The sequence below is a fragment of the Hemitrygon akajei genome, chromosome 4 (genome assembly GCF_048418815.1).
Source record: "Hemitrygon akajei chromosome 4, sHemAka1.3, whole genome shotgun sequence".
Taxonomy (NCBI): Eukaryota; Metazoa; Chordata; class Chondrichthyes; order Myliobatiformes; family Dasyatidae; genus Hemitrygon; species Hemitrygon akajei.
This window is the reverse complement of record NC_133127.1, coordinates 17063022-17090411: the sequence shown is the minus strand read 5'-3', so window position 1 is coordinate 17090411 and position 27390 is coordinate 17063022. Positions and strand designations below refer to the sequence as shown.

At 43.4% G+C, this 27390-nt stretch overlaps 1 protein-coding gene across 3 annotated transcripts in view; it reads left to right on the top strand.

Annotated features, from left to right (window-relative positions):
- Positions 1-27390, top strand: part of LOC140726145 (sperm flagellar protein 1-like) — a 111454-nt gene that overhangs the window by 68623 nt on the left and 15441 nt on the right. For all 3 annotated transcript variants that reach the window (XM_073042121.1, XM_073042120.1, XM_073042119.1), the window contains 2 exons: positions 18119-18278; positions 25170-25209. In XM_073042121.1, coding sequence (XP_072898222.1) covers positions 18119-18278; positions 25170-25209 — 200 coding nt within the window. The remainder of the gene's footprint in view (positions 1-18118; positions 18279-25169; positions 25210-27390) is intronic.

The window sequence follows — 27390 nt, the reverse complement described above, 5'->3', positions numbered from 1 at the left end:
TGCCTGACCTGCTGAGTTCTATAGACACTGCCTGACCTGCTGAGTTCTACAGACACTGCCTGACCTGCTGAGTTCTGTAGACGCTGCCTGACCTGCTGAGTTCTATAGACACTGCCTGACCTGCTGAGTTCTACAGACACTGCCTGACCTGCTGAGTTCTATAGACGCTGCCTGACCTGCTGAGTTCTACAGACACTGCCTGACCTGCTGAGTTCTACAGACACTGCCTGACCTGCTGAGTTCTATAGACACTGCCTGACCTGCTGAGTTCTATAGACACTGCCTGACCTGCTGAGTTCTACAGACACTGCCTGACATGCTGAGTTCTATAGACACTGCCTGACCTGCTGAGTTCTATAGACACTGCCTGACCTGCTGAGTTCTACAGACACTGCCTGACCTGCTGAGTTCTACAGACACTGCCTGACCTGCTGAGTTCTACAGACACTGCCTGACCTGCTGAGTTCTACAGACACTGCCTGACCTGCTGAGTTCTATAGACACTGCCTGACCTGCTGAGTTCTACAGATACTGCCTGACCTGCTGAATTCTACAGACACTGCCTGACCTGCTGAGTTCTACAGACACTGCCTGACCTGCTGAGTTCTATAGACACTGCCTGACCTGCTGAGCTCTACAGACACTGCCTGACCTGCTGAGTTCTACAGACACTGCCTGACCTGCTGAGTTCTACAGACACTGCCTGACCTGCTGAGTTCTATAGACACTGCCTGACCTGCTGAGTTCTACAGATACTGCCTGACCTGCTGAGTTCTATAGACACTGCCTGACCTGCTGAGTTCTATAGACACTGCCTGACCTGCTGAGTTCTACAGATACTGCCTGACCTGCTGAGTTCTATAGACACTGCCTGACCTGCTGAGTTCTACAGACACTGCCTGACCTGCTGAGTTCTATAGACACTGCCTGACCTGCTGAGTTCTACAGACACTGCCTGACCTGCTGAGTTCTACAGACACTGCCTGACCTGCTGAGTTCTATAGACACTGCCTGACCTGCTGAGTTCTACAGACACTGCCTGACCTGCTGAGTTCTATAGACACTGCCTGACCTGCTGAGTTCTACAGATACTGCCTGACCTGCTGAGTTCTATAGACACTGCCTGACCTGCTGAGTTCTACAGACACTGCCTGACATGCTGAGTTCTATAGACACTGCCTGACCTGCTGAGTTCTATAGACACTGCCTGACCTGCTGAGTTCTACAGACACTGCCTGACCTGCTGAGTTCTATAGACACTGCCTGACCTGCTGAGTTCTACAGATACTGCCTGACCTGCTGAATTCTACAGACACTGCCTGACCTGCTGAGTTCTACAGACACTGCCTGACCTGCTGAGTTCTATAGACACTGCCTGACCTGCTGAGTTCTATAGACACTGCCTGACCTGCTGAGTTCTACAGACACTGCCTGACCTGCTGAGTTCCGTAGACACTCCTGACCTGCTGAGTTTCGTAGACACTCCTAACCTACTGAGTTTCACCGCTGCTGACTGATCTGCTGAGTTCCTCCAGCATTACTCTGTGTTACTGTGGATTTCCAACATATGCAGAATCTCTTGTGCTTATACATTTGAAACCTTTTATGTTTAAGCTGCTTTCTCAGTACCAGAGTTTCTCAGGAACTGATGAAGTTGCTGACATTTTCTACTCATGTTTGTTCAGTGACCTGGTGTTATGCTGGTGAGTTTACTGAGAAATTACAGATTGTAAAGCACTTTAGAAAAAAAAGCTTAAGTAATTGTATTTACCCCAACAAATGTACTGTATGTAATGAAATAAACTCATAAATGTCAATAAACTATTTTAACAACATAAATTTTAATCACCTCATTAACATTTTTATTTTTTCAAATCATGTAGTGAAGTACACTAGTGTTGGGCAGTCTTAGTTATATGTTAATGAGGATTTATTGCTTAAAATTTAATTTTGCTACCAATTAAGGGATCATGATTAATTGCAGAGTGGGGAAGTTACCTTTAGATGCTGCATAATTGGACTTTAAACAATTCAGTAGAAAGTGCTAGTTATGGAGAAATGCAGAAAATGCCATTGACTCAACCAATTGAAAGAAAAGGTTAAAAAAAATTTGAGAAACCAGCTATGTTCTTTTTATAGACATAATGTTTTTATTACGTTATAAAGACCACATAAATTTACAGTGGTTAAAATGTACTGCATATCTGAACAGTTCAGAATATTGCTTCATCAATATACACTTAGTGGCCACTTTAATAGATATCTCCTGTACCTAATAAAATGGCCTCTGAGTATATGTTCACGGTCTACTGCTGCTGTAGCCAATCCACATCGGTTCAAAGTTTTGTGTATTCAGAGATACTCTTCTGCACACCACTATTGTAATGTGTGGTTATTTGAGTGGTTATGTGTGGTTGCCTTCTTGGCAGCTTAAACTAGTCAGGCCATTCTCTCATTAACAAAGCATTTTTACCCACAGAGCTGCTACTCGTTGTATGTTTTGTGTTTTTCACACCATTCTCTGAAATCTCCAGAGATTGGTTGTGTGAAAACCCCAAGAGATCAGCAGATTCTGCAATACTAAAACCACCCCGTCTGGCACCAACTATCATTCCACAGTCAAAGTCATTTAGATCACATTTCTTCCCCATTCTGATATTTGCAACAACTGAACCTCTTGATCATGTCTGCATGCTTTTGTGCATTGTGTTGTCACATGATTGGCTGATCAGATATCTGCATTAACGAGCAGGTATACAGGTATACCTGGCCACAGAGTGTATATTGTCATTTTAAGCTTAGAATGAAATTGGCAAGTACTCCATATCTGAGCAGTAATATAATTCTTTATTCTTATAATTGTTGAATGTTGTTTTTTTGGTGTATTTTGCCCCTACACAGCACAGCAAGTTCCTAATACGTGCCATTATATATGGCGAATATAGTTGATACTTGACCCTCAATACTGCTTCATCAATTAACGTCAGTATTTTATGTGTGCATATGTTTAATATAACATATGATATAAGATATGACAGAGGAGCAGAATTAGGCCACTGACCCATTGAGTCTGCTCCTCCATTCCATCATGGCTGATATATTTCCCCTCTCAACCTCATTCTCTTGCCTTCTCCCCATAACCTTTGATGCCCTTACTAATCACAAATCTATCAACCTCTGCTTTAAATATAACCAATGACTGGGCCTCCACAGCTGTCTGTGACAATGAATTCCAATGAGATTTACAGGATAATGTTGTTTCCTGACATGCTCGCTGGTCCCTAGAGTCTCCGCCAGCTTCTTTACGACCTGTTTGTGCCGTAGCACCCTTGAGAGAGTGCAGTCCTGCATCCTGCTAGGATGTGTTGGAGGCTGGCACTGGTAGTATCACACAGGGGTTAACTATCCTCGCTGCCGAACCACTGGTGAAGATTTCGAGGGCAGGGTAAGGTGTCATAAATTGCCCTGATGACGAAGCTGAGTCTGACTTGTGGGATCTTACACAGGTCAGACCAGTTGATTGACGTGTTGATGATGCTCTCTCATGTTACCCAGCTTCCCTGGCACAGTGTGCCACTGCCTTCACCTAGTAGTGCTCCTACTCTGTCCTTGTCACCTCCTCCACTATCATTGCTTTCTTCTCTTTCTTCAAGGCCTTGACCAGAAATATGCTGACTTCCCCCAGTTAAGTCCTGCATGTCCAGGACTCTGCTGACAACCTCTTTGTGCTGCAGTTTGCTGATGACCAAGTCTACCTCAGCTTGAACTCTCCATTTACTGCCGGTGTGGATTGGGGAATTGTCACTCCTCACCAGCGAGTTGGTGGCCTCACTCAACTCAATGGTCAGTCGGACTTTTCCTGCTTGTACCCCAGGCTGAAGGACCTCATTGACAGCTGCAACATGTTCTTCCCGAAGAGGCCAGTCTCTGAGAAATACCAAAGCAATCCCAGGCATTTCCCAAGTACGAGTTGGCTATCCCACCAATCCTACTGGCAGTTGATAAAGGAATTTTGCACATTTTCAGGGGCCACATCACCCTTTGGCACAGTGTGAGCTGGTAGCATCACACTTCATACTTTCCAGGTGGTTGACTCTGATCGATTCTGGCCAGACCCTCTACATTTTTCACTCCTGCATTTACAAATGCTCTCTGTCCTTCACAGCCTGGCCAGCTTCCGCTTCACTTCATTCCACAACAGCTTCAAGTCCGTCTTCTCCTCCTGTCTTGCTTTCTTCCAATTCTTCCACAGCTAGCATCTCCTTAGTACTAGCTGCTCTATGTCCTCCCTTCTTCCCCCTTCTCTTGGAGCAGCGACTTGCTTGACATCAACTTTGCCAAATCTACTTCTACAAACCTTGTAAAGGAAGTCTCCAAATAAGTTAACCTTATCTACCACTCAGCTGTGTAGCACATGCTCTAGGATCACGCTGAGATCAATGTCCAACGTCTTTCACTCGGCTACTTCATTTGCTTTTGGCCACTTGATCTGAGCCTCCATCCAGGTTTCTTCCTCTTAGCTTTACGTTGTGATTGCACAGTTAGGGGATGTCATGTGTGTTTGTGTGCCCACACGTGGTGGGGGTAACCCTCCATTGCTGGGCTTTCTTTCCTTACCAACAAATCAGCTCCAGCAATGTGGGGTTCCTCATCTCTGTGGTTTTCTACACACACAATGCTGGTAGAACACAGCAGGCTAGGCAGCATCTATAGGGAGAAGCGCTGTCGACGTTTCGGGCCGAGACCCTTCGTCAGGTTGGCATTGCTTCCTGCCATAACTCCAACAGTGCCCTTAGGTCATAAGAACATAAGAAATAGGAGCAGGAGTAGGCCATCCGGCCCATCGAGCCTGCCCCACCATTCAATAAGATCATGGCTGATCTGTCCGTAAACTCAACTCCATCCACCTGCCTTTTCCCCATAACCCTTAATTCCCTTACTATGTAAAAACCTATCTAACTGTTTCTTAAATATATTTAGTGAAGAAGCCTCAGCTGGTTCCCTGGGCAAAGAATTCCACAGATTCACCACTCTCTGGGAAAAACAGTTTCTCCTCATCTCCGTCTTAACCTTCTCCCCTGAATCTTGAGGCAATGTCCCCTAGTTCTAGTCTCACCTACCAATGGATATAACTTTCCTACTTCTATCTTATCTATCCCTTTCAAAATTTTGTATGTTTCTATAAGATCCCCTCTCAGCTGCAGGGTCATTATACAGGGACTACTGCTCATTAATGTTTCACTCCTTTAGCCCTGGTATGCTGCCATGCCACTTCCAATGCAGCTTCCAATAGGGTTAGTCAGTCGGCAAGAAGATTGGTTCCCCTTCAGCTTCAAATGCAACCTGCTGCAGAAGAGGTCCCAATTATCCAGAAATCTGAATCCCTGTCCCGGCTCCAATTCTTCAGCAGTTGTCAACCACTTCATTCTGTTCCTATCCTCACTGTCGCGTGGCACAGGCGACAATCCCAAGATTACTACCTTTGAGGCCCTGCTTCTCAGCTTCCTTCCTAACTCCCTGTATTCTTTTTTCAGGACCTCCTCCATTTTACTTCCTATGTTATTGGTACCGACATGTATCATGACTTATGGCTGTTCAGCCTTCCTTTTCAAGAAATTGTGGCCGTGTCCAGAAACATCTCGGATCCTGGCCCTGGAAGGCAAACTACCATCTGTGCTTTTTTTTGCATTCGCAGAATTGCCTATCTGTCCTCCTGACTATATAGAGTCCCCTATTACTGCTGTCATCCTCTCCAATTCTCTACCTTACTGAGACTCAGTGCCAGAGGCACAGCCCCTGTTGCTTCCGCCAGGTATGTCATTCCCCCCCACCCCCCATCAGTATTCAAAATGGAAGTCTTATTGCATCCTACCTCCACAGGGCAGATGATGGTCCTCCAGTCAGCTTCTTTACATTCTAGCCTCTTCCACATGTGGGCAGCCTCCACTCTTCCCTTCCGCGGAATAGTTAACTCAATGAGGAGGACTGACTTGGCAGCCGTAGAACACAGTACTGTGTCTAAGCAGAGGGACGTGATGAGGATTTCCGTGGGAAACTAGCTGTCTGCCGAGATCTGCCCTCATGTTCCATTCCTTGCCTGATGAGAGGAGTCCTGAAGCAGCTTTTGGGCGGGTGCATTCAGCACTCTTATCGGCCTTAGCAAATGGGATAAGTTGTTGTCCTGCTCAGGAAAGGCTGCTTCTTGCATCCTGCTTGCAGGTCTCTAGGATCTCCATGAGAATCAGTCAACCTCCTCATTAAATATACCCAATGACTTGGCCTCCACAGCCATACGTGGCAATAAATTCCACAGATTCTCCACCTTTTGACAAAAGAAAACATCCTCCTCATCTCTGTTCTCAATTGTCTTCCCTCTATTCTGAGGCTGTGCCTTCTGGTCCTGGACTCTTCCACTATAGGAAACAACCTCTCCATATCTACTCTATCTAGTCCTTTCAATATTCATTAGGTTTCAAACAGATCCCCCTCATTCTTCTAAACTACAGCGAGTACAGACCCAGAGCCATTAAACACACCTCATTAATCTTTTCATTCCTGGAACCTCTTGTGAAAAATGCCAGCACTTTTTTTCTTAGATAAAGAGCCCAAAACGGTTCTCAATAGTCCAAGTGCAGTGTGATCAATGCCTTATTACACATCAGCATTACATCCTTGCTTTTATATTCTGGTACTCTCAAAATGAATGCTACTATTGCATTTGCCTTCCTCACCACTGACTTAACCTGCAAGTTAACATTTATTATTGATGCCTCTTGGCAGATTTTTATTTGGATTGGTTTTATTTTGATTTTGATGAAAACAAACTCATAGACTGTGACTTGCAACACACACAAAATGCTGGAGGAACTCAGCAGGCCAGGTGGCTTCTATGGAAAGTTCAGTCAGTGTTTTGAGCTGAAACCCGTCAGCAGGACCATGACTTGTATCATCATGCTTTTCAACAGAAAAGCTGCCATCTTTCCAAAGCACTTTCTGTAAGGAGCTTTCAGAGACTATTTGAGACGCACACCATTGAGAACATTTAATAGGCCGCGGGAGCTTGTGCTCTACAATATGTTTACCAATTACTCCGTGAGCCAGGACCCCAAATTTGGGCCACTGGTACCATCTGGGGGGAATAATTCTTATAGTGATTTTTGGCAAGGTAAACACCCCTGGTGCTAGAAAATAGCAATGCAGCAGTGGTAGCTTTCTGTGTGTTAATGGTTCCTGAAAGTGTTTCATTAAGGAATGTTATCTTGGAAAATCAAACTCTACAGAGGGAACTCAAAATTTGGAGGGCCAAGGCAACCAATTTCGAGAAGATCATTGATGCACCATCAATAACTCACGCCGAGACTTAGGTAGTGAGATATCGGCTTTTATTGACTGAAGAACAACACTACATCCTGGGGAAAATGAGGGAGAGCAGCAGGCCACAGTCGCCTTTATACAGGGGTCTGTGGGAGGAGCCACAGGGGTAGTCAGCAGGGTCTTGGGAGGAGCCACAGGAGCAGTCAGACAGGTATATCTAGTTCACCACAATCATAGATCAGACTTCATCACATATCAGATCAATCATTAGACAGGAGATGACTGTGACTCCCTGGCCATTCCATCCATCTGATGTGAAAGACAGTGCTCATACCTCCATACTGGATCAACTAGAGCGGCTTCTTGTTGGACTGCTCACTGGAAATCCTGACACCAAGACTCAAACACAGAGGGTCGCTGCTCTGGTTCAGTCATTTAGTCAGGACATAATATATGCTGTGACATGTGGTCAACATAAACCACCAAAGCACCTTCTGCTCCCTTATGCAGTAAAAACACTGATGGGTAACACTGAGCTCATCCAAACACTGAACAGGCTTGGGCATGGGGTGTCTGACTTCCAACTTGAAGAGAACAACACTGCTCTGTGTCTCCAAAAGCTAGCAACAGCCTCCAACCAGAGAGTTGTACTTCCAGTCCCCATCAAGCCTCATGTCTTCACCAATCTTGCATGGGACAATATCAATAGGCTTGAGGAAACTCACACTGGAAAGGGTACTTCACATAGAGTCAATGGCATAGTGGTACAGGCCAATGTCTATGGACCACATCTGCCAGGAACTGAGCTTCCACACATTGAGAAACTGAAGTAGAGATCAGTCACCATTGAGGACTAAGAACTGGATGTATATGTAGGAGGTGCACGTGTGGGCCCACAGCCTCTCCCAACCAGCGAACACTGTGTCCAGGAAACCAAGGGAGCTGCTCTTCTTGCCTGCAAGAAGAACCTGATATAGACACTTGCAAGGCAAACAGATCCAGAGAATCAGACAATCCCAAGCTGGGCTGGTTTTAATATCTGCACCAGGGACCAAGAACCAATCTCACAAGATATTCAGTCGACGTTTTGGGCCGAGTCCCTTCGTCAGTTCTAACTGAAAGAAAAGATAGTAAGAGATTTGAAAGTAGGAGGGTGTGGGGGGAAATCCGAAATGATGGGAGAAGACAGGAGGGGGGAGGAACTGGAAAGGTGATTGGCAAAAGGGATACACAGCTGGAGAAGGGAAAGGATCATGAGACAGGAGGCCTAGGGAGAAAGAAAGGGGGAGGGGAGTATGAGATGGAGAACAGGCAAGGAGTGATTGTGCGAGGAGCAGAGAGCGGGGGGAAAAAGGAGTGAAGGGGGGAGAGGGAGAGAATAATAAATAGATAGATAGATAAATAAATAAATAAGGGATGGGGTAAGAAGGGGAGGGGGAGTGTTAACGGAAGTTAGAGAAGTCAATGTTCATGCCATCAGGTTGGAGGCTACCCAGCTGGTATATAAGGTGTTGTTCCTCCAACCTGAGTTTGGATTCATTTTGACAGTAGAGGAGGCCATGGATGGACATATCAGAATGGGAATGGGACGTGGAATTAAAATGTGAGGCCACTGGGAGATCCTGCTTTCTCTGGTGGACAGAGCATAGGTGTTCAGTGAAACGGTCTCCCAGTCTGCGTCGGGTCTCTCCAGTATTTCACACCAGCTGATTCACAGGTGAAGTGTCGCCTCACCTGGAAGGACAGTCTGGGGCCCTGAATGGTGGTGAGGGAGGAAGTGTAAGGGCAGGTGTAGCACTTGTTCCGCTTACAAGGATAAGTGCCAGGAGGGAGATTTCGGTGGGAAGGGATGGGGGGGGGGGGATGAATGTACAAGGGAGTCGCGTAGGGAGCGATCCCTGCGGAAAGCAGAAAGGGGGGGGGGGAAGGAAAGATGTGCTTGGTAGTGGGATCCCGTTGGAGGTGGCAGAAGTTACGGAGAATTATATGTTGGACCCGGAGACTGGTAGGGTGGTAGGTGAGGACAAAGGGAACCCTATCCCAAGTGGGGTGGCAGGCAGATGGGGTGAGGGTAGATGTGCAGGAAATGGGAGAGATGAGTTTGAAAACATCTAGACCTGATGCAGACTGGGAGACCGTTTCGCTGAACACCTACGCTCTGTCCACCAGAGAAAGCAGGATCTCCCAGTGGCCACACATTTCAATTCCACATCCCATTCCCATTCTGATATGTCTATCCATGGCCTCCTCCATTGTCAAAATGAAGCCACATTCAGGTTGGAGGAACAACATCTTATATTCCGTCTGGGTAGCCTCCAACCTGATGGCATAACCACTCATTTCTCTAACTTCCGTTAATGCCCCTCCTCCCCTTCTTACCCCATCCCTTATTTATTTACAATTATTTCCTCCCTTTTTTTCTCTCTCTGCCCCCTCGCAATCACTCCTTGCCTGTTCTCCATCACCCTCTGGTGCTCCCTTCCCCCTTCCTTTCTCCCTAGGCCTCCTGTCCCATGATCCTTTCCCTTCTCCAGTTGTATATCCCTTTTGCCAATTAACTTTCCAGCTCCTCCCCCTCCTGTCCTCTCCTATCATTTCGGATTTCCCCCTCCCCCTCCCACTTTCAAATCTCTTACTATCTTTTCTTTCAGTTAGTCCTGATGTAGGGTCTCGGCCCGAAACGTCGACTGTACTTCTTCCTATTGACGCTGCCTTGCCTGTTGTGTTCCACCAGCATTTTGTGTGTGTTGCTTGAATTTCCAGCACCTGCAGATTTCCTCGTGTTTGCGCTCACAAGATATTGTTGGGTATTTGCCAACCATTAATTCACCAGCCACAGAGTTGACCACAGTATCTGAAATCCTGAACTAATCAGAGCTAATCAGGAAGGAACTTCATCTAGAAACAATTGTGGTAGTCATGGATCAAGCACTCTATGCAAAAGCCACTGAAATTGTCTGGAAGCACAAAGAGTGCTTCTCCAACATTCTTCTCAGGACGGGGACATTCCATACCATATGTAATGTCTTAGCCATCCTAGGAAAGCGATTTTGAGATACTGGTCTAAAGGACGTATGCATAGAGGCTGGAATTGTGGCAGAGGGGTCCATCAATGGAGTTATTGATGGTAAACACTACAACCGTGCTGTCAGGGTCCACAATTACATCTATGAAACACTGATGAGACTCGCAAGGGCAGAGTTCACACCGTGGATTGAGGACAATGTTCCAGAGAGGAGTGGGATGATCAAATCATTCTTAGACCATGTGAACAACATGGCCGGTGACTTGAACCAACGGAAGTTGAGCAATCTGCTGCAAAGTCCACTCTTAGCTGAGCTGATAACCCTGTGGACAGACTTTCTGGAACACCTCCGTCACAACAATGATGAGCCATCTGCATTCTGGATATCATACATTGACATGGTAGAGAATGTAGTACTTGGGCTTCTGCGCGCCTCTCGTGAGGGGGACTGGGAGTTGCACCTCCATGCTATAAGAACCATGATCCCATGGTGCTTTGCCTATGATAAAGCTACCACTGGTGCAATGCTGTCACATATTTTCTAACTTTAGAGATGTATACCTTGAGCATTATTCCCCTCAGATGGTACCGACCAACCCTACTGGCTCACGGACTAATCCTCATTGCCTTCCTATTTGAATACAACAATTTAAGGATCTTTGTCCTGATTACAAATTCCCCCCTCTTATATTCTGCAGTCTGTTCAGGGATCTGTTTCTGTGTTGAAAGATCATGTTTCAATTTCTCACTTTCAGAAGATAGCACCCACGTCCATTATTCACTCCATTTTTGACTCAGAAATCTCTTTGTTTAACCTCTCATGCTGGAATATTCAACATATGCTCCATTCACTCTTTCATTTCAAGGATCCTTCAAATTCTTCTCAAATTCTGCTTCTCAGTCCTCATTTCAAATAATCTTTCTGGTTTATTTTTCTTCATCTTATTTCTTCATATTTTCATTCCTATATCTTATGATCTGTTTTAGTTCTTTTACTTTGGAATTTACTAGTCTATTTAGAGTTTAGAAGACTAAAAGGGGAATTGATTGAAATATTAGTCACACTCTAGGGAATAAAGTCCTAACCTATTCAACGTTCGCCAATAACACAACTGCTCATCCAACCTGGAAAATCTAGCAGTCCAATGTCATTCATTTTATCTGCTGAGGGAATTTTCCACCATTATCCTTGTGGTGTTGTACATTCCACCTCAGGTCCACGTTTTGCAGTCACTGTAGAAGCTAAGCACTATGATCCACAGGCACAAACTGTGTACCGTGATGCCTTCCCTATCATAGTGAGGTTTTCAACCAGACCAGCTTGAAAATGTCTCTGAATAACTACAACCAACACATCGCCTACAGAACCAGAGGAGCCAACACACTTGACCACTGTTACACCACGATCAAGAATGCTTACTGTAAGATCACACACCCACACTTTGGAAAGTCCAATCACCTAGTTGGACATCTACTCCTGGCATATAGGCAGAAACTAAAGACTGCAACACCAGTGGTAAGGACCAAGGAGGTATAGCTGGAGGAACACTTATAGAACATTTATTGGACTGCTTTGAGTCAGTGGACTGGATAATATTCAGGGATTCATCCTCAAATCTGAATGAATATGTTACGGTTGTCACTTACTTCATCAAGACCTGTGTGGATGAGTGAATGCCTTCAAGAACATTCTGGATATACTGAAACTAAAAGACATAGATGAACCAAGAGATTCGTAGTCTGCTGAGGGCTAGATATGTAGCATTCAAGACTGATGATCCAGAACTATACCAGAAATCCAGGGACAACCTGTGGAAAGCTACTTTATGAGCAAAATAAAAACAATTCCAGTTGAAGTTAGAAATGGCAGAATTTGCAGGCCATTATTTCCTACAAACCAAAAGCTAACATCATGAATGGCTGTAACGCTTTGCTCCCAGACGAGCTCAACACCTTTTATGTATGCTTTGAAAGAGAGAACTAAACTACACCTGTGCAAATCCTTGCAGCATCCGGTGACCCTATGATCTCTGTCTTGGAGTGTGATGTTTGAACATCTTTCAAGCAGGTGAACCCTGATGGCATACCTGGTAGCTCACTGAAAACCTGTGCCAACCATCTGGTGGATGTGTTCAAGGATGTCTTCAATCTCTCACTGCTGCTTCAAAAGGGTGACAATTATACCATTGCCCAAGAAGAACAGGCAGAGCTGCTTTAATGACTGTTGCCCAATGTCACTTACATCTACTGTGATGAAGTGCTTTGAAAGGTTGGTCATGGTCAGAATCAACTCCTACCTAAGCAAGAACCTGGATCTGCTGCAATTTGCCTATCACCACAATAGGTCCACAGTGGATTCAATCTCACTGGCTCTCCACTCGGCCTTGATCACCTGGACAATAGCAATGCCTATGTCAGGCAGTTGTTTATTGATTACAGGTCAGTGTTCAACACAATCATACCATCTAATCAACAAGGTCCAAAATCTGGACCTCTGTACCTCCCTTGGCAAATGGATCTTTGACTTCCTCACTGGGAAACCACAGTCAGTGTGCATCTAACATCTTCTCGTTGACAATCAACAGTGGTGCACCTCAAGGATGTGTGCTTATCCCACTGCTCCACTGTCTCTACGCCTACTACTGTGTGGCTAGGCACAACTCAAATGCCATCTATAAATTTGCCAATGACAGAACTATTGTTGGCAGAATTACAGATGGTGACAAGGATGCTTAAAGAAGTGAGAAATATCACCTGGTTGAGTGGTGTCGCAGCAACAATCTTGCACACAACGTCAGTAAGACCAAGTAATTGATTGAGGACTTCAGGAATGGGAAGTCGAAGGAACATACACCAGTCCTCATTGAGGGACCAGCAGTGGAAAGGATGAGCAGTTTCAAATTCCTGGGTATCAGCATCTCTGAAGATCTGTCTCGGACCCAACATATTGATGCATTTACAAAGAAGGCCCAACAGTGGCTATATTTCATTAGGAGTTTGAGGATACTTTGTATATCATCAAAGACTCAAAAATTTCTACAGATGTACCTTGGAGAGAATTTTAACTTGGTTGCATCTCTGCTTGATATGGAGGGCCATGACACAGGATTGTAAAAAAGTGCAGGAAGTTGTAAACACAACCAGCTCCATCTTACCTCTACTTTCTCCAGTATGGAGAACACTTTCAAAATGTGATGCCTCAAAAAGGCAACATCCATCACCCAGGACATGTCCCTTCTCATTATTACCATCAAGGAGGAGGTACAGGAGCCAGAAGACATACACTCAATGTTTCAAAAACAGTTTCTTCCCCTCTGCCATCAGATTTCTGAATAGACAATACCTCAGTAATTCTTTGCTCTATTTTTGCACTGCTTATTTAATTTATTTTTATGTATTTACTTTTTATTATAGTTTTAAAACTACAGCATTACTTATTGCATCCAGTGCTCCTGTTGTGTTGTCCTCTATATTGGTGAGACCAAGCATAAATCAGGTAACCACTTTGCTGGGCACATTCACTCTGTCTTGTGTATGTAATATTTTAGTAGTATTCTAAATATATTGTTTGATTAAATATTCATGTTTTGTAAAATTACATGAATTGCATACATCCTAGCCAGTAAAGTTGAAAAAGCTATCACATGTTGGGCGGAAGCAGACACTTTGCTTGCTTCCTCTGGAATAATCCCAAAAATTGCTGTAAGTGGATTAGGTTGAACATCCATATCTATAACTTTATACAATGTTCCAAACAAATCCTTCCAAAAATTATTTAAACTTACACATGACCAAAACATATGAGTTAGAGTACCCACTTTTGCGTTACATCTGTCACAAATAGGGCTTATATTTTGCTATTTTGCTACACTGGAAAGAATCTAATCTGCCTACTGTTTTCTATTGGCTCTCCTCCATTATTTCATGTCTAAGCTTGGAGAAAATTAGAAGCCAGATATTTGATACATCCTTTAATTTTGAACAAGTCTGGTGACCCTTTATTCAATATTTTCACATGATTTAATTTATTTTTATTTATTTTTCTTTATTCTCTTTGGGGAAAATCCTTATCCATGAAGGTTCAGTGATTACTGGAAAGATGTGTTTTTCTCTCTCTCTTTTTTTCTAATTTTATCCTCAATTGGACTGCCCAATCTTTCTTTTTCTTTTTTTTTCTCTCTTTTTTTTTGTTTCAGTTTAGTTAGTGTTTTTTTTTTCTTTATCAATAAAATTTCCAATTTTTTTTAATGATTGCTATGAGGAGTTGTAGTTTTTTTCTGATCATTGTATATATAACAGCATAATATTTTACCTATTTGAATTTGACATTATATACTTTCTGTTTTTATTATTGCTGTTTATATGTCTTTTATGTTATCTATTTGCTAAACTCCTCCTCCGATTTGTATATTCTTTATTTGAAAATCAATAAAAAGATTGAAAAATGAAAATGAATTGCATACATCGTGATGCTACCATGTCATACATGGGCGTCTCATCAACGCACCATGGAAGATACATCACAGCCTGGTGTGGCAGCTGCTCAGCCCATGATCACAAGCGTGGGTGTCTGGAACACGCTGCTAAGTGAGGTGGTGGAGCAGGTATACTAGCAGTGTCTAAGAGGCATTCAGGCAGATAAGGTTGGTTTAATTTGATGTCAAAGTCAGTACAGACATCACAAGCTAAAGGGCCTTTTCCTGTCCTGTACTGTTCTATGTTCTCTTGTGATCATGTGAGGAGGAATGAGTTACTTTTTCAGTGACTCCACATTCCATAAATGAACACATAAAAATATACTCCTGCATATTCCTGAGACCCATATAAAAACTGTAGCAATGCAACTTCACACTGATGCTGAATGTCCCCCATTAATCACAATGATTTCTTTGCTTCAGTATACACCAGGGAAAAGGACCTTGGCAATTGTGGGGATGACTTACAGTAGACTGAAATGCTTGAGCATGTAGACATTAAGAAAGAAGATGTGCTGGAGCTTTTGAAAAACATTAAGTTAGATAGTCACAGGCACAGTACGAGGTATGCCCCAGGCTACTGTGAGAGGTGAGGGCAGAGATTACTGAGTCTCTGGCAATGATCTTTGCATCATCAATAAGGATGTGAGAAGTACTGATGGATTGGAGGGTTGCAGATGTTGTTCCCTTATTTAAGAAAAGGATTAGAGATAACCCAAGAAAGTATAGACTAGTGAGTCTTACTTCAGTGGTGGGCAAGTTGTTGGAGAAGATCCTGAGAGGCAGGATTTATGGACATTTGGAGAGACATAATCTGATTAGGGATAGTCAGTATGGCTTTGTCAAGGGCAAGTTGTGCCTTACAAGCCTGATTGAATTCTTTGAGGATGTAACAAAGCACATTGATGAAGGTAGAGCAGTGGGTGTAGTGTATACAGATTTCAGTAAGGCATTTGATAAGGTTCCCCATACAAGGCTCAATCAGAAAGTAAGGAGGCATGGGATCCAGAGACTTTGCTTTGTGGATCCAGAATTGGCTTTCTTACAGAAGGCAAAGGATGGTTGTAGGCGGTTTGTATTCTGCATGGAGGTCAATGACCAGTAGTGTTCCGCAAGGGTTTGTTCTGGGACCCCTCCTCTTTGTGATTTTTCTAACTGACCTGGATGAAGAGGTAGAAGGGTGAGTTAGTAAGTTTGCTGATAACACAAAGGTTGGGGTGTTATGAATTGTCTGGAGAGTTGTCAGAGGTAACAGTGTGACATCAATAGGCTGCAGAACTGGGCTGAGAAGTGGCAGATGGACTTCAACCCAGGTAAGTGTGAAGTAGTTCATTTTGGTGGGTCAAAGTTGAAGACAGAATATAGTATTAATGTTAGATTCTTGGCAATGTGATCAGACAGATCTTGGGGTCCGTGTCGATAGGACACTCAAAGCTGCCACGCAGCTTGACAGTGTTGTTAAGAAGGCATATGGTGTGTTGGCATTCATCAACCGTGGGACAGAGTTCAAGAGCCGTGAGGTAATGTTACAGATATATAAGACCTTGGTCAGACTCCACGGAGTACTGTGCTCGCTTCTGGTCGCCTCACTACAGGAAGGATGTGGATTCTCTAGAAAGCGTGCAGAGGAGATTTACAAGGATGTTGCCTGGATTGTAAAGCGTACCTTATGAGAATTGGTTGAGTGAACTCGGCCTTTTCTCCTTGGAGTGATGGAGGATGAGAGGTGACCTGACAGGTGTATAAGATGATGACAGGCATTGGTCATGTGGATAGCCAGACTTTTTCCCAGGGCTGAAATGACCAACATGAGGGGCATTGTTTTAAGGTGCTTTGAAGTAGGTACAGTGAGTATGTTTTTCACACAGAGTGTGATGGGTGCATAGAATGCACCGCCAGCAATGGTGGTGCAGGCGGATGCAATAGGGCCTTTTAAGAGACTCTTATATAGGTACATAGAGCTTAGAAAAATAGAGGGCTATGCACTAGGGTAATTCCAGACAGTTTCTAGAGTAGGTTACATGGTCAGGACAACATTGGGGGCCGAAGGGCCGGTAATGTGCTGTAGATTTCTATGTTTTATGTTCTAATAAGTTGACCTAACTCCAGGTCTGTGGTGATAAGGATATGATTTTCATGTGCTATGAAGTCAGTCGGGTATACTTAAAGTGGAGGTTGATTGGTAAGTGTGTCAAAGGGAGTAGGCAGTAGAGGAGGCTAATAAATCAGCCGGGATCAGATAGTGGAGCAGACTGAATGGGCCAAATGTCTTAATGCACTCAACATCAGTAAGACTAAAGAGCTGATTGTGGACTTCAGGAAGGGTAAGATGAGGGAATACAAACCATTCCTCATAGAGGGATCAGAAGTGGAGAGAGTTTATGGCTATCAAGATCTCAGAGGATCTAACCTGGTCCCAACATATCAATGCAGCTGTAAAGAAGGCAAAACAGCAGCTATATTTCATTAGGAGTTAGAAGAGATTTGGTTTGTCACCTAAAATTCTCAAAACCTTCTACAGATGTACTGTGGAAAGCATTCTGACAGCTGCATTAATGCATGGTACGGGGAGGTGGTCTACTGCACAGGATTGAAAGAAACTACGGAAAGTTGTAAAATTAGTCAGCTCCATCTTGGCTACTGGCCTCCATAGTATCCAAGGCATCTTCAAGGAGTGGTGCCTCAGAAAGGCAGTATCCATTATTAAGAACCCCCCCCCCCCCATCACCCAGAATATGCCCTCTTCTCATTGTTACCGTCAGGGAGGAGGTATAGAAGCCTGAAGGCACCCACTTGGCTTCTTCTCCTCTGCCATCCAGTTCCTAAATGGACATTGAACCTGATGTGCTATCAATAACTCTAGAAGACTGGAAGTAGAGTACAAAATGATAGGCTTTTATTAACAGCGAAAACGGGCTCAACCATGTTGAAGACTGAGGGAGGAGCAGTGCCCCAATCACCTTTATACAGGGGTCTGTGGGAGGAGCCACTGGAGCAGTCAGCAGAGGGGCGTGTCCAGACAGGTATACATGGTTTACCACAGAACCCATGAACACTACCTCAATTTTTGTTTATATTACAGGGGGTATTTGTTTTTGCACTGATTTAATTTAACTATTTAGTATATATATTACTGTAATTGACTTTTTTTCTATTATCATGTATTTCATTGTACTGCTGCCGCTAAGTTAACAAACTTCACAACATATGACAGTGATATTAAACCTGATTCTGACTCCGATTCTAATTCTGCTCCTATACATATTTGAAAGCTTTAAGTTCTTAAAATATATTCTTAATGCAGGAAGGTGTTCAACAGGCTCAACTTCTTTGTACCTGATTATGTGGTCCGCAAGGTGGTACAGTGCTCACCTGGAGTTGTAGAGTATGTGCTGAGCAGCCTGAAGCTGAAGATAGAGGAGAAGCTGAAACAGAAACACAGCAAGATGACTGTATTACCACAGGTATGGAGAGATATCTGAAAAGTTTAGCCATCAGTTCCTTACTTGCCATTTGGTGACACAAGTAGAATGGCTTCTTTAAATGCAAGTCATTGTTAGTGTACTGTTATGTAGAGTCATGGAGTCATGGAGCATGGAAGCGGGCCGTGCAGACTGTGTTTCCCAACGAAGAAGTCACATATGAATGTTTTTGGCCCATAGCCCTCAAGTCAAAACCAAAGTAAATTTATTATCAAAGGACCTCCATTTACATCCTTGAGATGCATTTCCCAACAGAGAAAGAATAAATACAAGAGAATTTATGAAAAATTGTACCTAAATAACATCTGACCTGTCTAAGCCTCTACTATCCATGTACTTACCTGAATGCCTTTTGAATGTTGCTGATGTTCCCTCCTCAAACACTATTTCTGGCACCTCATTGCAAATATGCACCACCCTCTGTGGGTAAAAGCTGTCCCTGATGTCTCTTCTAAATCACTTGCCTCTGATCTTAAACCTAATGTGGCTTTCATCCTGTCCCTGCCCCTCATGCTCTAATGTACATTTAGAAGGTCACCCCTTAATCTCCAGTGTTTCAGGGAATAAAGTTCCAATCTACACAATCTTCCCTTGTAGCTAGGACCCCAAGTCCAGGCAACATTCTGTTAGATTTTTCATTCTTTTATTCCAATCAATCAAAATAATAATAATAACTTTTTTATAGAGCACTTTTTAAACAGACGATGTAGTTCAAAGTGCTTTACAGCAAGTTGAAGGGCAAACAGAATATACAAGATGAAAAGGTGCTGGCTGAAAGCAGCGGTAAATAAATAGGTTTTGAGCTGCGTTTAAAAGTGTCAACTGAATCTGCATTCCTTATAAATTTAGATATTGAATTACACATTTCAAAAAAGCTCACCTGCCAATTATTTTTCAAGAGACTTATTTTTAAAATTTCTAGACTGGCAAAACACCTGAGAGCTTGAGAAGGATTGAACATGAAAGCAATTCCGTGATGTAGACCATAAGACCTTAAGACGTAGGAGCAGAAGTGGGCCATTCAGCCCACTGAGTCTGCTCCACTGTTACATTATGTCTGATCATGGATCCCAGTCAACCCCATACACCTGGCTTCTCGCCATGTCCTTTGATGCCCTGACTAATCAGGAAGCTATAAACTTCTGCTTTAAATACGGACTTGGCCTCCAGTACATTCTGTGGCAGAGCATTCCACAGATTCACTACTCTCAAGCTATAAAATATTCCTTCTTCCTTGTGTTATAAAAGGTCACCCGTCAATTTTGAGGCTGTGCCTTCTAGTTCTGGATACCCCACCTCAGGAAACATCCTTTGCACATCCACCTTATCTACATGTGGTAGGTTTCAATGAGGTTGCCATGCATTCTGCTAAATTCCAGTGTATACAGGCTCAAGGCTGCCAAGCATGTCTCATATGTTAACCCCTTCATACCTGGAATCATCCTTGTGAACCACATCTAAACTCTTTCCAATGACAACACATCCTTTCTGAGATATGGGGCCCAAAACTGTTGACAATATAGGTGCTGCCTGACTAGTGTCTTATAAAGCCTCAACATTATCTCCTTGCTTTTATATTCTACTCCCCCTGAAACAAATCATGATGAAATGGTGATGGACCAAATGGCCTAATTCTGCTCCTACATCTTATGGTTTTATGGTCTTATTTATCACATGTACATCAAAGCATAAAGTGAAATATGTCACTTGTATTAACAACTACCACGCCTAAGGATGCGCTGGACATAGCCGACAAGGGTTGCCACACATTCCAGCACCAAAATAGCATAACAAAAATGCTTAGCAAAACAACACAGAACCCAACAATCAATAAAATAACAACAAGCCCATTTCCTCCTTCCATGCACCCACCCACACACATAGACCAATCCTCCAACCGCAGAGCAGGCCTCATGACTTCCAATCTCCAGGATTTGCCCATTAAGCTTTGACTTCTGGACCTTTGTTCGACCTTCTGGTCTGAGAAGTGGCAGATGGAGTTCAACCCAGATAAGTGTGAAGTGGTTCATTTTGGTAGGTCAAATATGATGGCAGAATATAGTTTTAATGATAAGACTCTCGGCAGTGTGGAGGATCAGAGGGATCTTGGGGTCCGAGTCCATAGGACACTCAAAGCAGCTGTGCAGGTTAACTCTGTGGTTAAGCAGGCATATGGTGTATTGGCCTTCATTAATCATGGAATTGAATTTAGGAGCCGAGAAGTAATGTTGCAGCTAAATAGGACCCTGGTCAGATCCCACTTGGAGTACTGTGCACAGTTCTGGTCGCCTCACTACAGGAAGATGTGGAAGCCATAGAAAGGCTGCAGAGGAGATTTACAAGGATATTGCCTGGATTGGGGAGCATGCCTTATGAGAATAGGTTGAGTGAACTCGGCCTTTTCTCCTTGGAGCAACGGAGGATGAGAGGTGACCTGATAGAGGTGTATAAGATGATGAGAGGCATTGATCATTTAGATAGTCAAAGGCTTTTTCCCAGGCTGAAATTGTTGCTACAAGAGGACACAGATTTAAGGTGCTGGGGAGTAGGTACAGAGGAGATGTCAGGGGTAAGCTTTTTACTCAGAGAGTGGTGAGTGCTTGGAATGGGCTACTGGCAACAATGGTGGAGGCGAATACGATAGGGTCTTTTAAGCGGCTTTTGGATAGGTACATGGAGCTTAGAAAAATAGAGGGCTATGGGTAAGCCCAGTAATTTCTAAGGTAGGGACATGTTTGGCACAACTTTGTGGGCCGAAGGGCCTGTATTGTGCTTTAGGTTTTCTACGTTTTTATGTTTCTTCGGGCTTCAGTCTTTGGTACTGACCCCCCCAAACTAGCCAATGACAGGACCCCAATCTACAGGCTCAAACTCCAGACTCATTAACTCACCAACCCTGGTATACCTTATGCCTTCTCCTCACACAGACATCTGATTCCAGAAGCTACTGACCTGATATCCAGGTGTGATCTTCGCACCTGTCCACTTTGGTAGCCTTCCTGCATGGAGCAGAGGCCTGGACTCCGGGTGTCCTTTGTCCTATGTCCACATCCTTGGCCTTTGAGCAGAGGCCCAGACTCAGCATGGAACAATTGGATTGAATGGCCTGTTTCTGTGCTCTGTGACTCTACAACCAGGACTGTGTTGGCTGGGGCTGTAGGGGCTGGTTCAATCTATAATGGTATGAGTTTGGGAACACTTTACAGCATACAGGAGGGAGACTGAAAACTTGACTAAGTGCTGTAATAACATCAACCTCTCATTCAGTGTCAATCAGACCAAGGAACTGATTGTAGATTTCAGAAGAGGGAAACCAGAGGTCCATGAGCCAGTAATCATTAGAGGATCAGAGGTGGAGAGGGTCAGTAACTTTAAATTCCTGGGTGTCACTACCTCAGAAGACCTGTCCTGGACTCATCATATAAATTTTGTTGCAAAGAAAGCACAACAGTGCCTCTGCTTCCTCAGGTGTCTGTGGAGGTTCAGCACATCATCAAAACCTTGCCAAACTTCTATAGATGTGTGGTGGATAGTGTGCTGACTGACTGCATTGTGGCTTGGTATGGGAACACCAATGCCTTTGAGAGGAAAATTCTACATACGTAATGGATTCGGCCTAGAACATCACAGGTAAAACCCTCCCAACAATTGAGCACATGAAACCGTGCCATAAAAAAAGCAGCATCCATCATCAGAGATCCTCGCCACCCAGGCAAAGCTCTTTTCTCACTGCTGCCATCAGGTAGAAAGTACAGGTACCTCAGGACTTAGAACAGTAACTACTGCTCAACCTTCAAGCTCTTGAACAAAAGGGGGTAGCTACACTCATTAAGGAACTTATTTAAGGGTTCTGTTATGTTGTTATTTCTTGCTGATTATCTATTGCTATTTATTTATATCTGCATTTGCACAGCTTGTTTACAGTTTATCGTTCCTGATGTTTGCAATTTACAGTTACTGCTCTATAAATTTGCTTAGTATGCCCATAGAAAAAGAATCTCAGGGTTGTATGTGGTGACATGTATGTACTCCGATTATAAATTTTACTTTGAAATTTGAACTTTTGTAAAATCAGGGTTTAATCCTGCCACTGTCTGTAAGGAGTCTGTAAGTTCTTCTTGTGACTACGTGGGTATTTTGCTTTCCTCCCACATTCCAAAGGAGTGTGGGTTAGTGTTAGTGAGTTATTGGCACTGGAAGTGTGCTGACAGTCCTCGGACTGTGCTAGTCATTGACACCAATGGCTTAATGTTTTGATGTACACAAGACACCCTAACAGATGATTCTAATCTTTAATCTTTTGAGCATGCTTTGTTGGCGCCAGAATGTGTGGCGCCTTAGGTTATGCTGGTGGTTACATTTCATTGTAATTTCAATGTATTGTGCATATGATAATCTGAATCTAAAGTTAGAATATACTGTAAATAAAGAAAACAAGTTAGCATCACACTGCAAAATTATGCCAAGAAGTCTAAGAATTTTAAAATGACAAGTTCAAAGATCCTGAGTTCATTTGTGGCACAGAGCATCTTCACTGACTATGAAGTTATCGTTGTGACACCACTCCACCAGCCAAACTATCTCACACTCCTGTAAGCCACATCACCATCTGAGAATCTATCAACAAGGGTGTTATCAGTAAATTTATCAATGGGAACCATATTCAGGGGTTCATCCTCGGATCAGAATATGCCTCAGCCGTCACTGACTATATCAAGACCAAAGTGGATGGGTGTGTGTTTGTAGAACATACAGTTTTTTCAAACCAGAATCCTTGGATGAACCAGGAGATTCACAGTCTGCTGAAGGCTAGATTTGTGACATTTAAGACCAGTGATCCAAAATGCTACAAGAAGTCTAGGCTATCACAAGAGCGAAAAGGTCATTGAGGTTAGCGACAGCTGCGGCAGGAATTGCATGCCATTATTTCCCATAATATGAAACCTAACAGCATAACTGGCATTCAACTTCCAAGCTCCTAGCTTCATCCCTCCCCCTCTTGTCTTCTCCTATCATTTTGGGTCTCCCCCTCCCCCTCCCACTTTCAAATCTCTTACTATCTCTTTTTTCCATTAGTCCTGACAAAGGGTCAGAAACGTCGACTGTACTTCTTCCTATGGGTGCTGCCTGGCCTGTTGTGTTCCACCAGCGTTTTGTGTGTGTAGCATAGCTGGCAATGATGTTTCACTCCCTGATGAGCTCAATGTCTTTCATGCACACTTTGACAGGGAGAATAGCGCCTGCTGTCCGAACATCCCTTCATCACTTTGTATAATGACTTTTTCAATATTTTTTATATTATTTTTCCTCAACTGCTCTCTCATAATGAATTCCACAATTTTACTCCTCATTGGGTAAAGAAATGTCTCCGCAGCTCAGTACTAAATGACCTATACCTCAGAAGACGACATCCATCATTCAGGACTCCTCATGATCTCAAGAGGCTGTAGAGGGTTGTATAGACTCAGCCAGCTCCATTACAGACACAATGCTCGCCACCATTGAAGACATCTTCTCCATGACCACATGGGTTACCTCTGGGTACTCCAAATTCTTCCCACAGTCCAAAGATGTACCATTAGGTAGGTTAATTGGTCATTGTAAATTGTCCTGTGATTAGGGGTTTGGTGGGTGATGCTGCTCAAAGGGCCAGAGAGCGTACTCTGTGCTGTATCTCAATCAATCAATCAATCAATAAATAAATTATATATATATATCTTCAAGTGGCAATGCCTCAAGAAGGCAGCATCCATCATTAAGGACCCTCACTATCCACGGCATGCCCACTTCCTGATACCACCTTCAGGGATGAGATACAGGAGCCTGAAGACCCACACCTCACGGTGTCAGCATTTGGAGTTCAGTTCCAATGTCATGTAAGAAGTTCTTGGAATGTGTGGGTTTTCTCTGGGTGGTCTAATTTCTTCCTACAGTCCAAAGATGTACCATTTGCTAGGTTAGTTGGTCATTGTAATTGTCCCGTGATTAGGTTAGGATAGAATCAAGAGTTGCTGGGCAATGCAGCTCAAAGGGCCAGAATGGCCTATTCTGCGCTGTATCTCTAAGTAAATAAATTAATTAAGTAAATAAATACTTATTGTTAAATACGTTTTCTTATTGTAAGTTAAAGTAATTTTTTAATGTATTCCACTGCACTACTGTAGACTTTGTGCCTTCAGGCTCCTGTACCTCCTCCCTAATGGTAGAAATAAAATGATGGCAAATCCTGGATGGTGAAGGTCCTTAGTAATGGTTGCCGCCTTCTGGAGCTATCACCTATTGAAGATGTCCTCAATGATGGAATGGGTAGTGCCCATGATATAACAAATTTCACGTCATATGCCAGTGATAATAAATCTTACTCTGAATCTGATTAGCCAAGAATTCAAAGCATGCTGAAGAGCCAGGTCAGCTTACTCCCTTTCCACTCCCCTAAAGTCTAATGCAAAAACTCAAAATGATCGAAGAACTGAGCAAGTGGGGCAACATCCCATAGAGGGAAGAGAGTCAATAATAAAAACTGGAAAATTGAGAAAACAGCATGTTTATGGAGGCAAAATGAGATAATGCTTCTCCAGTCCATGCACTCCGTTAGAATCCCTTCACCCTGTATCATTGTACTAAATCTCATCTGCACCCTCCCCATTTTGATCTTTTCAAACATGCAGCACCCAAAACTGGACACAGTACTCTTGTGGTTAACCAGTGTTTCATCATAAAAAAGTTTTATTCTGAGTAAATTTAAATCCCAACTGAAACCATCATAATCTAAACTAGATTTAGATTTAAATCTCCAATTTAAACATTTGTTTTAACATAGCATATATAGCTGAAAGATGTTGGCAGTAATTGTTTTTGTTACTTTTCCTATAGGACCTTGAATATTACAGCATGGCAGTGGAACAGGATATAGGTAAGAGTTTATGTCAAATCTAGCTAATTTTGAAAAGATACAAAATATCATGGACCAGCATAAGAAACAGGAGCAGGAGTTGGCCATCTGACCCATCGAGCCTGCTCTATCACTCAGTAATCATGGTTAATCTTTCTCTGGACTCAGTTCCAACTACCTGCATTTTATCCATAACCTGTAATTCCCCTGCTATTCAAAAATTAATCCAAATGTGTTTTACATGTCTTTAATAAGGCAGCCTCTACTGCTTCTCTAGGCAGCAAATTCCACTGATTCACTGCTCTCTGGGAAAGGCAATTTCTCTTCATCTCTGTCCTAAATTGATTCCCCCAAAACTTGAGGCTATGTCGCCTAGTTCTAGTCTTACATACCAGTGGAAACCACCTCTATCCTATCTATCCCTTCCATCCACCCACTTCAAGGTTCAATGTGTTTTGCGTTCAGAAATGCTCTTCCGCACACCCCTGTTGTAACATGTGGTTGAGTTACTGTTGCCTTCCTGTCAGCTTGAAGCAATCCATCCATTCTTTTTTGACCTTACACATTCAGAAGGCATTTTCTCCCGCAAAACTGCCACTCATTGTAGGAGTTTTGGGCTTTTGTGCACCATTCTCTGTAAACTCTAGAGACTGGTGTGTATGAAAATCTCAGGAAATCAGCAGTTTCTAAAATACTCAAATCACCCCGTCTGGCACCAACAATCATCCCATAGTCAAAAATACTTAGATCACATTTCTTCCCCATGCTGATGTTTGGTCTGAACAACTGCTGAGCCCCCTGTCTATGTCTGCAGTGAGTTGTTTCCACATAATTGGCTGATAGCTATTTGCATTAAAGAGCACATAATAAATGGCCACTGAATGTAGAATATACAACATCGATACTGAGGTCCTCCAGAGGTTTGTGTGTTGATCCAGATTCCAGCATCTGCAATCTCTTGTGTATCCATGGAGGACAATAACCAGGAGTGATACATTGATAATCTGGAACATGTCATTGTTCAGAAGGTGAAGGCGTTACATTCTCAATATGTCACGAGAGACAAGGAAGAAGATTGCTGGGACCATGACAAAGAGTTTTGTGTCAGTCACAAAATGCTGGAGGAGCTCAGCAGGACAAGCAGCATCTATGGAAAGGAGTACAGTTGATGTTTCAGGCCGAGATCCTTTATTGGGACTGGAGAGAAAAAAAGTGAGGAGTCAGAGTAAAAAGGTGAGGGGAGGGGAGGAAGAAACACAAGGTAATAGGTGAAACTGGAGGGGAAGGGGTTGGAATAAAGAGCTGGGAAGTTGATTGGTGAAAGAGATACAGTGCTGGAAAAGGGAGAATCTGGTTGGAAAAGATTAGAATTTGGCCATGGAAGAAAGGAAAGGGAGAGGAGCACCAGAGGGAGCTCTTCCTTCCCTCCACCCCTCCACCCACCTTCTTACACCTCATCTTTTTTTCTCCAGTCCTGATAAGGGGTCTCAGCCCGAAACGTCAACTGTACTCTTTTCCGTAGGTGCTGCCTGGCTTGCTGAGTTCCTCCAACATTTTATTTGTGTTTCTTGGATTTCCAGCATGTGTGTATTTTCTCTTGTTTGATATTTGTGTCATTGTTGGCCACTGGTGAGGTGCCAGACAATTAGACATAACTAAATTTATTTCTCTATTGAAGAGGGTCAGTCAGAAAAAAGCTAGGTACCTATAGGTCAATGAGCCTTATTTATTTTTATTTAGAGGTACAACATGGAACCGGCCCTTCCAGTCCTTCGAGCTGCATCACCTAGCGTCACACCAATTTAATCCAACCTTAATCATGGGACAATTTACAATGACCTATTAACCTACTAACCGGTATGTCTTTGGCCTGTGGGAGGAAATCGGAGTACCAAGGGGAAACCCATGCACACAGTGTACAGAGAACACCAGAATTGATCTCCGATGCCCCGAACTGTAATAGTATTGTACTAACTGGGTTAGTGACAAGGGTATTAATGTTCAAATCGCATGAACAGCAACTGAATATCAACCCCCCCCCCCACCCCGGCTCAAAAAGCAAATTGTATCATGCAAATACCAACAAGAACATCAAACCCCAAACTCCCCATTCATGCAAAAAAAAACAAGCAAATCGCACAAACAGCAACAAGAACCTCAAATCCCCAACCCCCAACCCTCCCCATGCAAAAAAAACAAACA